A 15,835-nucleotide genomic window follows, 5' to 3' on the forward strand; every position below is an offset into this window, starting at 1 on the left:
TTATAAGACGGGGTTAGCCCGATGTTACCACGCGTTGTAATCTGGTATTATGTGAAACTGGGAAATTGGTCATTGGCATGCAAGTTTGGCTGTGAATATTTGGCCTAGGTCTGACAGTGCTGGGTCTGGTAAATCACTGGATCCATGACTTTAGGACGAAATTTACCCTTCATTGTAGCTGTCCCTGCCAGTGAGGGCTGACTACACTACATACCCTTTCTGTTTGTTGGACTTGCAGTCAATTGACCTAGTAACTTAAGCATTCCCCTTAGCTCCTATAAAGATTTACTATTCCATTGATTTTTTCAGCAGGATGCCAGCCGAATCCCTTCGTGAATTCGGTAAGCTCTGGGACGTAGGAAATGAATGTTTGTTCCTTCCTTTCTTTCTTTCTTTCGGCAGGTTTTTGGCATGGCCAACTCAATCACCCAGTATATGTGTATACCCGTCATTTGCGAGATGATCTTTCGTCCTGATCACCTTTAAATTTTTATATCATAGGAGATTGTTTTAACTTAGTATGTATGAAATCGGGAAGTGGACTATTGGCATATACATTTTGAATCTAGTAGCCTCGGGCCTCCCCTTTTCCTTTATGAGTGTTCATGACATTCCTTGGGACGGATACGTATAAGGGAAATGGTATGTATTTACTTTCCCCTCTTTTCTTCCTTTCCGCCTTTCCCCTTTCTTTCGGCAGGTTTCTAGCCAATCACTACCCGTGATTTATGGGTTACTTTTCGTCTTGACCGTTTATATTATTGGTGAAATGTGAAATAGGGGATTCCTCATTAGACTAGGTTCGCCATTGACTGGGGAAATACTGTATGCCAAATGATTCCAGCCTCCCCCTCCTTGTAGGGTAGATGAGTATCTCCTGGCCTGTCAAACTAGAAACTTAGTGAGACGCCTTCTTTACCAGGTTTTGATCTCGCGCGTTTGCACGTAACATGGCTAAGTAAATTGAGTTCATTATGAGTTGGCGGTACGTTACACCTTGGCTTTGCTTTGTTTAATGTGCGCTCCAAAGAATATAAGACATCCGAAGAATTATATGTACTAGGTATCATACTCGCCTAGATGCTGGGTAATGTTAATCATAGACCCCTAGCTCTCATAAATAAATGACATACTTAATGGTACATCTCATGGAGAACTACATAAGTAAACTTATTATGATATGCAAAACATGCCAGTGATCAATATGAGTTTTGTATAGGCTTCTTCAATGTCTATTAGGTTTATGGTTGCCACAAGGCATATGTAATGTACTAGAATAGGTAGATCTATAGAGTTACATGTACAAACATGTAGATATTGTGCAGTTGTCAACCGTATTCCCAATCTGCATCCCAGTCCGCCAAAAGTGGTTGCTACATACACAAATCTAGCAAATCAACGTCAACGGCGGCGTTGAACCCTGTCTCATCCAGGGCGTAGAGTTGGTGCGTGTATTAAATCCCCTGGCTTTTTTAGGTCCCATATCGCTATCGGGACAACAGCCAACCACGTTCTCCTCCATCAACCTCCCTTTCCACACAGGAGGTGGTAGTCATCATCGGCCTTCTTACTCCAGCTCCAACCCACTTCTGCATTCTCCTGCACCTGCATCTGTTGTTGATTGTTACCTACGAACTTTCTGCCCATATCATCTTGCTCTTACCCCCGCTCACATACAATAGGTCACCATACTGACTTTATAATCTCCCCCAACTCATATGCTACACTGACAGTGCGAAACTTACCAGCTAGATTTAATACCAGAACCAGAACCTAACAGTTTGGACGTGCTATACAGCTTTAACCATGGACGGCCCAGTCGTGATAGCTAGTAATACAACATTGGCCACTTCCTCATCTACCACCTCACTCCTACCAGCTTTCAACCCACTCCTACTCATCGACTATCTCACAGAAGTTCTTTCCGCTACATTGGGCGCTAGCAAACGAGACCTTGAGTCTAATGGGAGCATTTTATCAGATCCCCGATATTCAGAGACTCTGTCGAAGTGTTCAAGGTTTGCCTCAGAACCGATTGTAGCTCTCTATGCTTCTAAAGATGTACTGGAAAAGGAGCCTTCCCCGGAGGATGTTTCATGTACGTTTGTTTCTACTCCCCTATTACAACTCTTAATTAACATAACCCTAGCACCTATATCCAGTCCGGCCTCGGTTACCTATGTTTACTCCATTGCATCGGAGATGTCTTCATCACCTAGCACAGTGGCCTCCTTAGCTATTATAAAGCGACCACAGCCCCTGGATCCTACTGTACCTCTTCATTCACAACTCCAGATTATGAACCTCCCTGGTACAGTAGTCTTGAACAGTGGTGCACAAGGATCAGTATCCCCTTTTGAAATTCTACACTCTGTTGTACATCTAGCGTTGGGGCCGTATTTTGACGCCTATACCAAAGGCCAAGAGACTCAATCACATGGCCGAATAAACAGGTTTGCAGATGGAGAGGCAAAGACAGGTATTCCTGTTACGAAGAAGAAGTTGGCGGAACTCGAACTCTCACTTTTGCACCTACAACAGAATATTGAGATTCCCGAGCTGTCATTGGCTCTTCATCAAGTTGTCCAAGCAGCAGTTGATGAGGTACTTAATATCTCGATAAGAGTAAATCATATATAAAACTAATGATGTGTATAGGCTCTTCTCAAGAACACACGGCCGTCGTTGGAGCTTATTCCTGCTCACCTCCTTCAAGATAGCACGTTCTTGAATAACTTACAGTCTACGGTTAATGCTTGGATCAAATCGATCCAGTCAATCACAAAAATGTCTCGTGATACTGAAAGCGGGACTGCCACTCAAGAAATCAATTTCTGGTTATCAATGGAGAGTGCATTAGAGGGTATCGAAGAACAGTTAAGGAGTGAAGGGGTGCTGCTCACCTTGGAAATCTTGAAGCATGCAAAGCGATTCCACGCCACTGTCAGTTTTATCGCTGACACAGGGCTCAAAGAAGCAACCGACAAAGGTTGAATTTCTTATCTTCTTATTCCATGAAACCTGTATTAACTGTGGCTCTTAATCAATAGTACAAAAATATAATCAACTTATGCGCGATTTCCCACTCGATGAATTGTTATCTGCAACTAGCCTACAGAAAGTCCAAGATGCAATTGTCGGAATTTTCCTCCATCTCAACAAGAAACTCCGTATTTGCCCATATCCGATTCGTCGGGCACTCCCACTCGTCGAGGCCATCTCGGCAGATTTGGACTCACAGATTCACACCCTACTCAGTGGACGTCGTTTGATGCACTTGGAGTACAGGGATTTTGAATCACTCATGAATGTTGCGGAGGGGGTTTTCAAAACTTGGGAAGAAAACATTAAAGAGTTTACAAACGTTGCTAGAGAAGTCACTCGAAAACGATCGGAGAAATTCATACCTATCAAAATCTCTGCTAGACATCTCAAGACCCAGGAGCGGCTTGCATATATCAAGGCATTTAGACACGGTCACGAGCAGCTGCAAAGGACAATTGCGAATGTTCTCGGTCCAAAGTCATATGAGAACGGCATTCCCGCCATAACGGCGGGAACTACCGTGGCAAATGGGGTCGCTGTGATCGAAGATATCGGCGATGTAGATGCCGTCGACGAAGTCGCCCAGGCATATGCTGTGTTGAAGGATGTCGATGTATTGGACGTTACGCCAGAGGGTACGGAAATCTGGATTGCCGCTGAAAATGCGTATAATGAACGGACATCACGTGTTGAGAACTCGATTATTGCAAGACTGAGAGACAGACTTGCCACCGCAAAGACAGCGAATGAGATGTTTCGCGTGTTTTCTAAGTTCAATGCTCTTTTTGTTCGCCCTAAAATTCGGGGTGCTATCCAGGAGTACCAAACACAGCTCATCGATAGTGTGAAGCAAGATATAGCGGCCCTTCATGAGCGCTTCAAGCAGCAATATGGTCACTCAGAGGCTCACGCGATGGCCCAGTTGCATGATCTACCTCCTATATCCGGAGCGATTATCTGGGCGAAGCAGATTGAGAGGCAATTGAATGCTTATATGAAAAGGGTAGAAGATGTTTTGGGCCGTGGTTGGGAAATGTACCATGAGGGTCAGAAGTTACAGGGAGAGAGCAACACATTCAAAAAAAAGCTAGACACAAGACCGATTTTCGAATCGTGGCTGCATGATGTTACAAAACGAAATCTATCCATTTCTGGGCGTCTTTTTAGTATCACAAGGAACAGGGCTGCCGGAAATACACTTGAGCTCATAGTAAATTTCGATCAGCAGGTTATCGCGCTGTTTAAAGAAGTTCGAAATCTTATATGGCTCAACTACCAGGTCCCGCACTCGATTAACAACATCTCCAAGGAAGCAAAACGAGTATATCCCTATGCAGTTAGCCTGATGGAAACAGTAAGGACATATGCACAGACAAATAGAAATATCATGGAGATGTCGGATGTATCGATTCTGCTCAGCGGATACCAAAATGACGTCAACGGTCTCATCACAAAGGGTATTCCCCTGAAGTGGGAATCATTTGTACATTCTTATGATCTGCACCTGAGACAATTGCAATATCTACCCAACGGGAACATCGACCCAACAACGTCACTAGCTGGAAGAGAGAGTAAGCATGTTCAATTTGTCCGCGACTTTGCTGCGGCGGTGTCAATACTTCAGAGCAAGACTGGAACCCTAGGAAGTATCCACGACACGACTCAAAAATCCATGGCCGAACTGCGAACCTGCCCATATGATATGGACGCTTTCCAGCAGAAAATCGAGATTATCCAGACCGCCGTCGATCAGCTCAACCTAGAGAATTATGTCAATCTTTCACATTGGGTCGGAGAACTAAATAGTAAGATTGAGGAAATATTTCTCAGCAGGCTTACAGAAGCGATTGTCTTGTGGATTGAAGTATTCAAGGATGCCAAGGGTGATGAAGGCGCAGACGGAGATATTCAGAGGAAGAGGTTTAGTAAAATTGAAAGTGAAGATATGGAGATAGTTTCCAAAGAAAATGGCGCCTACAACCCGAGGATGAAAAGACTAGTGCATGAAATTAGTATCAGGAATCAGGTTATTTATTTAGACCCCCCATTGGAATTCGCAAGGGCAAGTTGGTACAGTCAATTGCATCAATGGCTGGGGATTGCGTGTAATTTGAAAAAGTTGAAGGCTAGTCGGTATGAGATGAATATTAACTTGGCGGCTGGAGGAGACTCAGAGATGTTATTTTCTGATTTGGTGAGTGGTTATGATATTAATAAACTCATATATGTAAAGGATTCGGCTGATGATGTTAGCCTGCGAACTGTGCTTCTACACTATCTGATGCATACGAAGCCATTGAGCAGAAACTAGCAGCAGTCGGCGCATATGTGGATGAATGGCTCAGGTTCCAATCACTTTGGGATTTGCAATCAGAGCAGGTATACGATATTCTAGGTGATAACCTGACTAGGTGGTTGCAGCTTCTCCAGGAAATCAGAAAAACTCGGTCTACGTTCGATACTTCGGATGTAAGTCGTTCATTTGGTAACTTGACTATCGATTATGAGCAAGTCCAGACGAAAGTCAATGCCAAGTACGATCAATGGCAGCACGATATCCTCCTCAAATTTGCCAATAAGCTTGGGTACCGTATGCGGGAGGCACATGCTGAGATTGGGAAGGCAAGGCGTGATCTTGAGGGACAATCACTTGAAGCATCATCAACTGCTCAAGCAGTGGCATTCATTACTATCGTCCAGCAATGCAAGAGGAAGGTCAAGACATGGGCGCCTGAAGTGGAGCTATTTAGACAAGGGGAGACCACGCTATCGAGGCAGAGGTATCAGTTCCAGGGCGATTGGTTGTTTGTTGACCAAATTGGCGGCGAGTGGGGTGCACTGAATGAGATATTGGCGAGGAAGAGTAAAATCGTACAGGATCAAACAGATGCACTCCGAGCAAAGATTTTGGCGGAGGATATGGTGGTAACCGATAAAATCAACAACATTGTTGGAGAATGGAACGACCAGAAGCCGGTCTCTGGGACTATAGCACCCGAGGAAGCCTCCCATACACTTAAGGAGTTCGAGAGCAGGCTTACACAACTTAAATCAGAGTCCGAGATGGTTTCAAAGGCCAAGGAGGCTCTCGATATTGCTGCTGGTCCCGAAAATATCCTTGTCTCTATTCTCGAAGAGGTGCAAGACTTTAAATCCATTTGGTCTGCGCTTTCAACCATTTGGAAGAGTTTGAATGATCTTCGAGACACTCCATGGTCTTCTGTCTTGACCAGGAAAATTCGCCAGGGTCTCGAGGGACTCATCAATATGACTAAAGAGATGCCGAGTCGTATGAGACAATATGCTGCATTTGAGCATATTCAGAATGTCCTCCGACAGCTTGTCAAAGTTAACCCCTTGCTGTCCGAGATGAAATCTGAAGCTGTTAGGGAGCGACATTGGAATAAGATATTCAAGGCATTGAAGCCGGGGCAAAGAGTTTATCTTAGTTCCCTCACATTAGGAGCTGTCTGGGATTTGAACTTGACCGCCAGTGAGCCTGTTATTAAGGATATCATTGCCCAGGCTCAAGGCGAGATGGCGCTTGAGGAGTTCTTAAAACAGGTTTGTCATTGTATAACTTATATTTACGAATTACTCGCTGATATATCCTTAGGTTCGTGAAACATGGACTAGCTACGTTCTAGACTTGGTCGGATATCAAAACAAGTGCCGTTTGATTCGCGGATGGGATGATCTTTTTGCCAAGTGCAGTGAGAACCTGAACTCGCTACAGGCTATGAGACATTCACCTTACTATAAAGAATTTGAGGACGAAGCCTCGTCATGGGAGGATAAGCTCAATCGTGTCCATGTCCTGTTCGATATCTGGATTGATGTGCAGCGCCAATGGGTTTATCTTGAAGGTGTATTCACTGGAAACGCCGACATAAAGCATCTTTTACCTATCGAATCATCGCGGTTCCAGAATATCAACTCTGAGTTCTTTACCGTCATGAAAAAAGTGTATAAATCTCCTTATGTCCTCGATGTTCTCAACATCTCAGGTGTTCAGAAATCGCTCGAACGTCTCGCAGAGCTTCTCAACAAGATCCAAAAAGCTCTAGGAGAGTATCTCGAACGTGAACGTGTTCAATTCCCTAGGTTCTACTTCGTCGGTGATGAGGATCTATTGGAAATTATTGGCAACAGCAATGATTCTGTCAGGATTCAAAAACATTTCAAAAAGATGTTCGCTGGCCTCAACGGACTAATTCTGGACGATGACTCTACAATTCTTGGATTTACTTCAAAGGAAGGTGAAGAAGTCAAGCTGAAAAAAGAAATTTCACTTATCAAGACACCAAAAATCAACGATTGGCTGACCGCGTTGGAGAATAACATGAAGCTCACTCTCGCAGAGTTGTTAGCAGAGGCCGTGAGAGATTTTAAAGAGATCTTTACCGCAAAAGAGCTAGATCAAGAAAAATTCACGGAATATATTGCAAAGTACCCTGCACAGATACTGGTTCTTGGAACACAAGTCGTGTGGACGACGGTTGTGGAAAAGGCATTGAATGACGGTGGAGGGGATTTATTTGAGCTATATGAACAAGAGGTCAGGGTACTCGCATTGCTTGCTGCCACTGTGCTAGGGGATTTGGGTGCGATTCAAAGGAAGAAGTGTGAACACCTGATTACCGAATTTGTGCATCAACGGGACTGTATCCACAGGCTAGCGAAGTCTGGGGCTAACACTACGGAAGATTATGTCTGGTTATTGCAGATGAGGTACCACTATGTGGAAGAGGGAGATTATCTTAACAGGCTTAAAATTCGGATGGCTAATGCGGAGTTGGAATATGGATTTGAATATCTCGGTGTTGCAGAGAGGCTCGTTCGCACACCTTTGACGGATCGCTGTTTCTTGACATTGACGCAAGCTCTTTGCCAGAGGCTTGGAGGGTCTCCATACGGTCCCGCGGGTACTGGTAAGACCGAATCTGTCAAAGCGCTCGGTGTACAACTCGGACGATTCACTCTCGTCTTTTGTTGTGATGACACTTTCGATTTCCAGGCTATGGGCAGAATCTTCTTGGGTATTTGCCAGGTCGGCGCTTGGGGTTGTTTTGATGAATTCAATCGACTTGAAGAAAGAATCCTTTCGGCAGTCTCACAACAAGTCCAGAATATTCAGCTGGGATTGAAAAAGGCGATTGAAAATCCCAATGCGCAGATCGAACTCGTTGGAAGGCAACTGAAGGTTCATCAAAATACTGGTATTTTCATTACAATGAATCCTGGGTATGCTGGCCGTTCGAATTTGCCAGATAATCTTAAAAAGCTCTTCAGAAGTGTTGCAATGTCCAAACCAGACAAAGAACTCATTGCAGAAGTCATGTTATACTCCCAAGGTTTTGCTCAAGCAAAGCCACTTGCAAAGCAGACTGTGCCATTTTTTGATCAGTGCGCCAAGCAGCTCTCGAAGCAAGCACATTACGATTTCGGGCTACGTGCGTTGAAAAGTGTGTTGGTCAGTTCGGGCGGGTTGAAGAGAGCTAGGCTGGTAAATGATGGCGTTGGCGCGGATAAGGTGTCAGATGCGGATTGGGAGGCGCAAATCATTGTTCAGAGTTTAAGAGAAACGATTGCGCCGAAGTTGATTAGAGATGATGTGGAGATTATGAAAAGGTAATATTCGTTGTTTCTTAATGAATCAATCCATGCTAAAAGCTCTTAGGATTGAGAATGATTCTTTCCCTGGGATTGAATACATTCCTGGGAATCTATCAAAACTTGAGGATGCGATCAGAAATATTGCTGCGGCCCAGAATTTGGTAGTTACAGATGTTTGGATGACGAAGATTTTGCAGCTTTATCAGATACAAACCATTCACCATGGTGTCATGATGGTCGGAGATTCGGGTTCAGGAAAGTCTGCTGCGTGGAAAGTATTGCTCCAAGCTTTACAGATCGTCGAGGGACAAGAAGGGGTGCATCACATTATTGATTCAAAAGTCATGTCGAAAGAATCATTATACGGAAGTCTTGATTCAACTACAAGGGAGTGGACTGATGGATTGTTTACAAGTATTTTGAGGAAAATTGTGGATAATCTTCGTGGGGAAGATTCGAAAAGGCATTGGATCGTGTTTGATGGTGATGTCGATCCGGAGTGGGTTGAAAATTTGAACAGGTATTCATTTCAATCTGTTTTATTGATATTTGTAGCTCGTGTTAACGTTTACAGTGTTTTGGATGACAACAAGCTCTTGACGTTACCTAACGGAGAACGTCTCAATCTTCCCGCCAATGTCCGTATCATGTTTGAGGTTGAGACCCTGAAGTATGCAACCCTAGCTACTGTCTCACGTTGTGGCATGGTCTGGTTCAGCGAAGACACGGTTACATCGATGATGATGGTCAAACACTACCTGAAATCTTTGCGAACAATCGTGTTTGACGACCTTGACGAAGATAACACCATTAGCTCTGGGCAAGTGTCCGTCAAAGCCTTGTCAACTCAATCGCATATGGCTGAGCTGCTCACTCAACTATTGGAAAATGACAATTTTGTTGTGGACACATTGACGGAGGCGAAAAAATATAACCATATCATGGAATTCACTGAGGCTAGAGTTCTTAATACCATGTTTTCGTTGCTTAACAAGATCTGCCGAAATATGATCGAATATAATATCCAGCATGTCGATTTCCCACTCGAGGATGAACAGGTGGAGGCCTATGTCTCCAAAAAACTTCTCTTGGCAATGGTCTGGAGTTTTACTGGCGATTGCCCCTTGGTTGACAGGGAGATTTTTGGCCGATACGCGTGTAGCCTGACTACAGTTGACCTTCCACCGCTTAGCGAAGGAGGAGCGATCATTGACTACGATGTTTCATTACCAAGAGCCGAATGGACACCTTGGCAAGACCAAGTGCCACAAATCGAAGTCAATACGCATTCGGTTACGCAAACCGACATCGTTATTCCCACTTTAGATACTGTCAGGCACGAAGATGTACTATACTCTTGGCTGGCAGAGCACAAACCGTTACTTCTCTGTGGCCCTCCTGGCTCAGGTAAGACGATGACATTATTCAGTGCTTTGCGAAAACTGCCAAATATGGAGGTGGTCGGTCTTAATTTCTCCAGTGCTACAACACCTGATCTCCTCATCAAAACATTTGAACAATACTGCGAGTACAAAAAGACTTTGAATGGAGTCATGCTCTCTCCGACACAAATTGGAAGATGGCTGGTTATATTTTGCGACGAGATCAACTTACCTGCCCCTGATAAGTATGGAACTCAGCGTGCCATCTCCTTTTTGAGACAGTTGGTAGAGCAAAACGGGTTCTGGAGGACTTCAGACAAAACTTGGGTTACGTTGGATCGTATTCAATTCGTCGGTGCTTGTAATCCCCCCACCGATGCTGGCCGTACGCCAATGGGGGCGCGTTTCCTCCGTCATGCACCTCTCATCATGGTCGATTACCCAGGAGAGACGTCTCTGCAGCAAATTTATGGAACTTTCAATAGCGCAGTTTTGAAGATTATCCCTAGTCTTCGTGGATACTCAGAGCCTCTCACTAAGGCCATGGTGCAGTTCTATCTGGAGTCGCAACAGAAATTCACCCCCAAAATCCAGCCACATTATGTTTACTCTCCAAGAGAATTGACTAGATGGGTCCGCGGATTATATGAGGCACTTCGACCTTTGGAGACACTTACTGTGGAGGGCTTAGTTAGAATCTGGGCACACGAAGCGTTGAGGTTGTTTGAAGATCGTTTGGTCGGAGAGGATGAGAGGTTGTGGACCAGTGACGCGGTAAAGCGAGTTGCACTGCAACATTTCCCGGGTATTGACGAACAGAGAGCACTAGGGGGGCCAATTCTATTCTCTAACTGGTTGTCGAAGAATTATGTGCCTGTTGAACGCGAACAGTTAAGAGATTTTGCCAAAGCAAGATTGAAGACTTTCTGCGAAGAAGAGGTGGACGTGCCATTAATCTTATTCAATGACGTTTTGGAGCATGTTCTTCGAATTGATAGAGTTTTTAGACAGCCTCAGGGGCACCTAATCTTAATCGGAGTTAGCGGAAGTGGAAAAGTAAGTAACAGTGATTTTGTTTCGTGTTATATCTGCTGATTATCTGGCACAGACTACTCTTTCCCGGTTTGTTGCCTGGATGAATGGCTTGAAGGTTTTTCAAATCAAGGTTCACGGTAAATATTCGGCAGAGGACTTTGACGATGATCTAAGAGATGTACTTCGACGATGCGGCTGTAAGGGTGAGAAAATCTGTTTCATCATGGACGAGTCAAACGTACTTGACTCGGGATTTTTGGAGCGAATGAATACTTTGCTTGCTAATGCAGAGGTCCCCGGTCTTTTTGAGGGCGACGAATTCGCTGCTCTGATGACGGCATGCAAGGAGGGAGCTCAGCGACAAGGGTTACTTTTAGACTCGCAGGAAGAACTATATAAGTGGTTCACTCAGCAGATTGTCAAAAATTTGCACGTTGTTTTTACGATGAACCCGCCTGAGGAGGGCCTTTCCTCCAAAGCGGCAACTTCGCCTGCGCTATTCAATCGTTGCGTGCTCAATTGGTTCGGTGATTGGTCGGATCAGGCCTTCTACCAAGTCGGCATGGAGCTCACTCAATCCCTTGATTTAGACCGCGCTACATACAGAGCACCCGACAGCATCCCAGTAGCTTACCGCGAACTCATATTACCACCATCGCACAGGGAAGCTGTTGTCAATGCCATGGTTTATATCCACCACTCACTCCACCGATTTAACTCAAAGCTTCAAAGGCAACAAAACAAGACAACTTTCCTTACTCCCCGCCACTTCCTTGACTTCGTCGCTCAATATGTCAAGCTTTATAATGAGAAACGTGAAGATTTGGAAGAGCAACAGCGACACTTGAATGTTGGTTTAGAGAAATTAAAAGATACTGTGGATAAAGTTCGTGACCTGCGTGTCAGTTTGGCCTCAAAACAGCTTCAGCTTGAAAAGAAGAGTGCCGAGGCAAACGAAAAGCTTCAAAGAATGGTTGCAGATCAACAAGAAACAGAGCAGAAGCGTGCGGCATCTCTTGAAGTTCAGGCAGCGTTGGAGGTGCAAGAGAGGGAGGTTGCAGAACGTCGGGAAATCGTTCTGAATGACCTTGCCATGGCTGAACCGGCGGTTATCGAGGCTCAACGATCTGTCAGCAATATCAAGAAACAACATCTTACCGAAGTAAGGGTCATGGGTAAACCTCCACCAGCAGTTCGTCTTGCTATGGAATCTGTGTGCACTCTTCTGGGCCACAAGGTAGATAGCTGGGCCGGTGTCCAGGCAATCATCAGGCGGGATGACTTCATCTCTAGCATTGTCAACTTCGACAACGAGAGACAAATGACTAGACCGCTTCGTCAGCGCATGATGAAAGACTATCTTTCGCAACCAAACTACTCCTTTGAGGCTATGAATAGGGCCAGTAAGGCCTGTGGGCCTCTTGTACAATGGGTGGAGGCTCAGGTCAACTACTCAGAGATCCTCGATCGCGTTGGGCCCTTGAGAGACGAGGTGGATCAATTGGAAGAGCAGGCGAAGCAAACAAAGGCCCAAGCCCAGGAAATGCAAGACACTATTGCTGAATTGGAGCAGAGCATTGGAAGATACAAGGAAGAATATGCTGCTCTTATCAGTGAAACCCAAGCCCTCAAGACCGAAATGTCCCGAGTACAGTTCAAGGTGGATCGCAGCGTCAAACTTCTGGATAGTTTGTCCTCTGAAAGAACGAGATGGGAGGATGGAAGTAGATCGTTCGAAACCCAAATTGGGACTCTTGTTGGGGATGTTCTTGTCTCCGCAGCTTTCTTGGCCTATAGTGGACTTTACGACCAGCAATACCGCAAAGCAATGTCGGATGATTGGCTGCATCACCTTTCATTGTCCGGGATCGAGTACAAGCAACATAATCCAATAACAGAATATCTTTCCACTGCAGATGAGCGACTAGTGTGGCAAGAAAATGGACTACCGGTAGATGACCTATGCACAGAGAATGCCATCATCCTCAAGAGATTCAACCGCTATCCTCTTATCATCGATCCTTCTGGCAGAGTTACGGACTTTTTGGTAAACGAAAGCAAAGAAAGACGTCTCACTGTTACCAGTTTCCTTGACGATTCCTTCACCAAGCAGTTGGAAAGCTCACTACGTTTCGGCAATCCTATACTCATCCAAGATGCGGAGCATCTCGATCCAATTCTCAACCACGTCTTGAACAAGGAGTATCAAAAGACTGGTGGTCGTGTTTTAATCCAGCTCGGGAAACAGGAGATCGATTTCTCTCCATCATTCAAACTATTCTTGTCAACTCGTGATCCTTCAGCTACTTTTGCTCCTGATATTTGCAGTCGTGCAACCTTTGTCAACTTTACAGTTACTCAGAGCAGTTTGCAGACACAGTCTTTGAACCAGGTCTTGAAATTCGAGAGACCTGACGTCGATCAGCGCAGAACAAACTTGATGAAACTCCAAGGTGAATTCAAATTGCATCTCAGACAATTGGAGAAACGCCTCCTTCAAGCATTAAACGAGTCTCGGGGAAACATCCTTGACGATGACCGTGTTATTGATACTTTGGAAACGTTAAAGACCGAAGCGGCTGAAGTTTCTCGCAAGATGGCCGAGACAGATGGAGTGATGACCGAGGTGGAGACGATCACTTTGCAATACCAAACCATTGCACGCGCTTGTAGCGCTGTTTTTGCGGTGCTTGAACAACTTCACCACTTGAATCATTTCTATCAATTTTCATTGCAGTAAGTTGATACCATAGATACCATAGATGACTCAAAACTAATGATGATACACCATAGATATTTCCTTGACATCTTTCATACAGTTTTACATGACAACAAAGAGCTACAGGCTGAGAAGGACTACAATGCCCGCATCCAGATTATTCTCCGCTCGCTTTTCATCACCACATACCAGCGTACCTCATTAGGACTCCTTCAGAAAGATCGTGTTACCTTAGCGATGCTCCTTGCTCAAGCGTCTCCTTATAAAATGGACAAATCTCTTGTTGACAGGATCCTGGATGAAGGCCTCCCTGGCGTTGACGTCTCGACTGAGACTAACCGAAGAGAAGAGATCATGGGGCGTACATCAATGCTTCCAATTTTCAGAGATCGTATTGGGGATATCCCTTCACAGGACTGGGAGCGGTTCTTTGAAGAGGAAATAGCCGAGAGCTTCATTCCTACCATTTGGGATGAGAACTTGCCAGGTTTGTGATCATATACCCATTTTTATTTAATTCTTATTGATCTCATATTTGCAGAACTTGATAAAGAATTACATAAACTCCTATTAGTCAAGCTTTTCAGAGTAGACAGATTTGTTCCTTCTGCGGAGAAATTCGTTTCTGTGGTATTTGGGAAAGAGCTTCTAGACGCCTTCGGAGATCTCAAACAGGTTGTCTCCGAAGTTTCCGCTACCACTCCCATTGCTCTAGCTTCGTCTCCTGGTTTCGACGCCAGTTACAAGGTGGATAGTTTGGTGGAGCAAGTCGGGGCAACATGCACCAACATCGCTATGGGTTCCAATGAAGGGCTTGCCACAGCAGATAAGGCGGTCAGCAATGCTGCCTCTTCCGGATCTTGGGTTCTAGTTAAAAACGTTCATCTTACTCCTGCATGGCTACAGTCCCTAGAAAAGAGGCTTGACGCACTCCGTCCACATCCAAACTTCAGGCTCTTTCTTTCCATGGAATCGTCACCTAAAATACCGATCAATCTCTTGCGTGCATCTCGGGTTCTCATGTATGAACAGCCGGCAGGAGTCCGTGCTAATATGAAGGATTCGCTGCAGTCTCTCTCGATGCGTCCAGCAAAGCAACAGCCAACGGAAAAGGCTAGAGTCTATCTGCTTCTCTCCTTTCTGCATGCAGTTGTGCAGGAGAGGCTTCGTTATGCCCCCAACCTTGGATGGAAAGGATGGTGGGAATTCAATGATAGCGATGTAAGTTCTGCCCTCAAAGTCTCAAGTCAAATACATCTCACTAATCCCTTCATAGTACGAATGTTCTGCCCATATCATTGATACTTGGGTTGATCACGTTGCGGCTGGTCGTACAAATGTCGCGCCTACAAAACTTCCCTGGGACATGATCTGCACTCTTATCACAGAAACATATGGTGGAAAGATCGATGATGAGGGCGACTTTACTCGTCTTGGTCAACTTGTCAAATCTGTCTTCACCCCCGATGCTTTTAATACCGATTTCAAATTGGTTGATATCGCCGAAAACCCTCTCTATGTCCCCGAGGGGATTGGCATGCCAGAATTCATACAATGGGTCAATTCTTTACCAGAGAGGGAGCCACCAACGTACTTGGGATTACCGGCAAACGCGGAGAAGTTACTGTTGGTTGGTCATGGAAAGGCTATGATCGAAAATTTGGATTCTATTACAAATATGCTAGAAGAGGGGGAACAGGTTATGGCAGACGCAGCGTAGATATTTTCTTTAAAGTTCTTGTTTGTACGAATGTTTTTGTAGAATTGCATGGTGGCTTTCTTAATGTCATGGTTTTTCGGCGCTATTACACGTTATATAGGAAGATCTAGGCTCTCTCCGGACCTTGACCTACATGTTTGTGGAGAAGTAAATGATTTTGTTATCTATTGTCAATAAATAATCGACTGCCTTCATAGGTTGTCACTCGATACCCTTCTATACCACCTCGTTTGTCGTCGTATATACTCAAAGTGGCTAGCGAAAGCTTATATTACTCCAGTAAGTACATGTATACACCCTAAACAAGAGGGCAACACA

At 44.8% G+C, this 15,835-nt stretch overlaps 1 protein-coding gene across 1 annotated transcript; it reads left to right on the plus strand.

Annotated features, from left to right (window-relative positions):
• Positions 1-1,806: 1,806 nt before the first annotated feature.
• On the plus strand, positions 1,807-15,517 carry LAJ45_05267 (uncharacterized protein; the record flags this gene model as incomplete). The annotated part of the gene is made up of 12 exons (XM_046114838.1): positions 1,807-2,098; positions 2,150-2,604; positions 2,659-2,989; positions 3,051-5,239; positions 5,299-6,609; positions 6,662-8,676; positions 8,726-9,181; positions 9,236-11,099; positions 11,152-13,814; positions 13,872-14,284; positions 14,339-15,018; positions 15,074-15,517. 12 exons carry the CDS (start codon positions 1,807-1,809, stop codon positions 15,515-15,517), a joined length of 13,113 nt encoding a protein of 4,370 aa, XP_045971875.1.
• Positions 15,518-15,835: the final 318 nt, after the last annotated feature.

This window comes from Morchella importuna, assembly GCF_003444635.1.
Source record: "Morchella importuna strain M04M26 chromosome Unknown Morimp01GS014, whole genome shotgun sequence".
NCBI lineage: Eukaryota > Fungi > Ascomycota > Pezizomycetes > Pezizales > Morchellaceae > Morchella > Morchella importuna.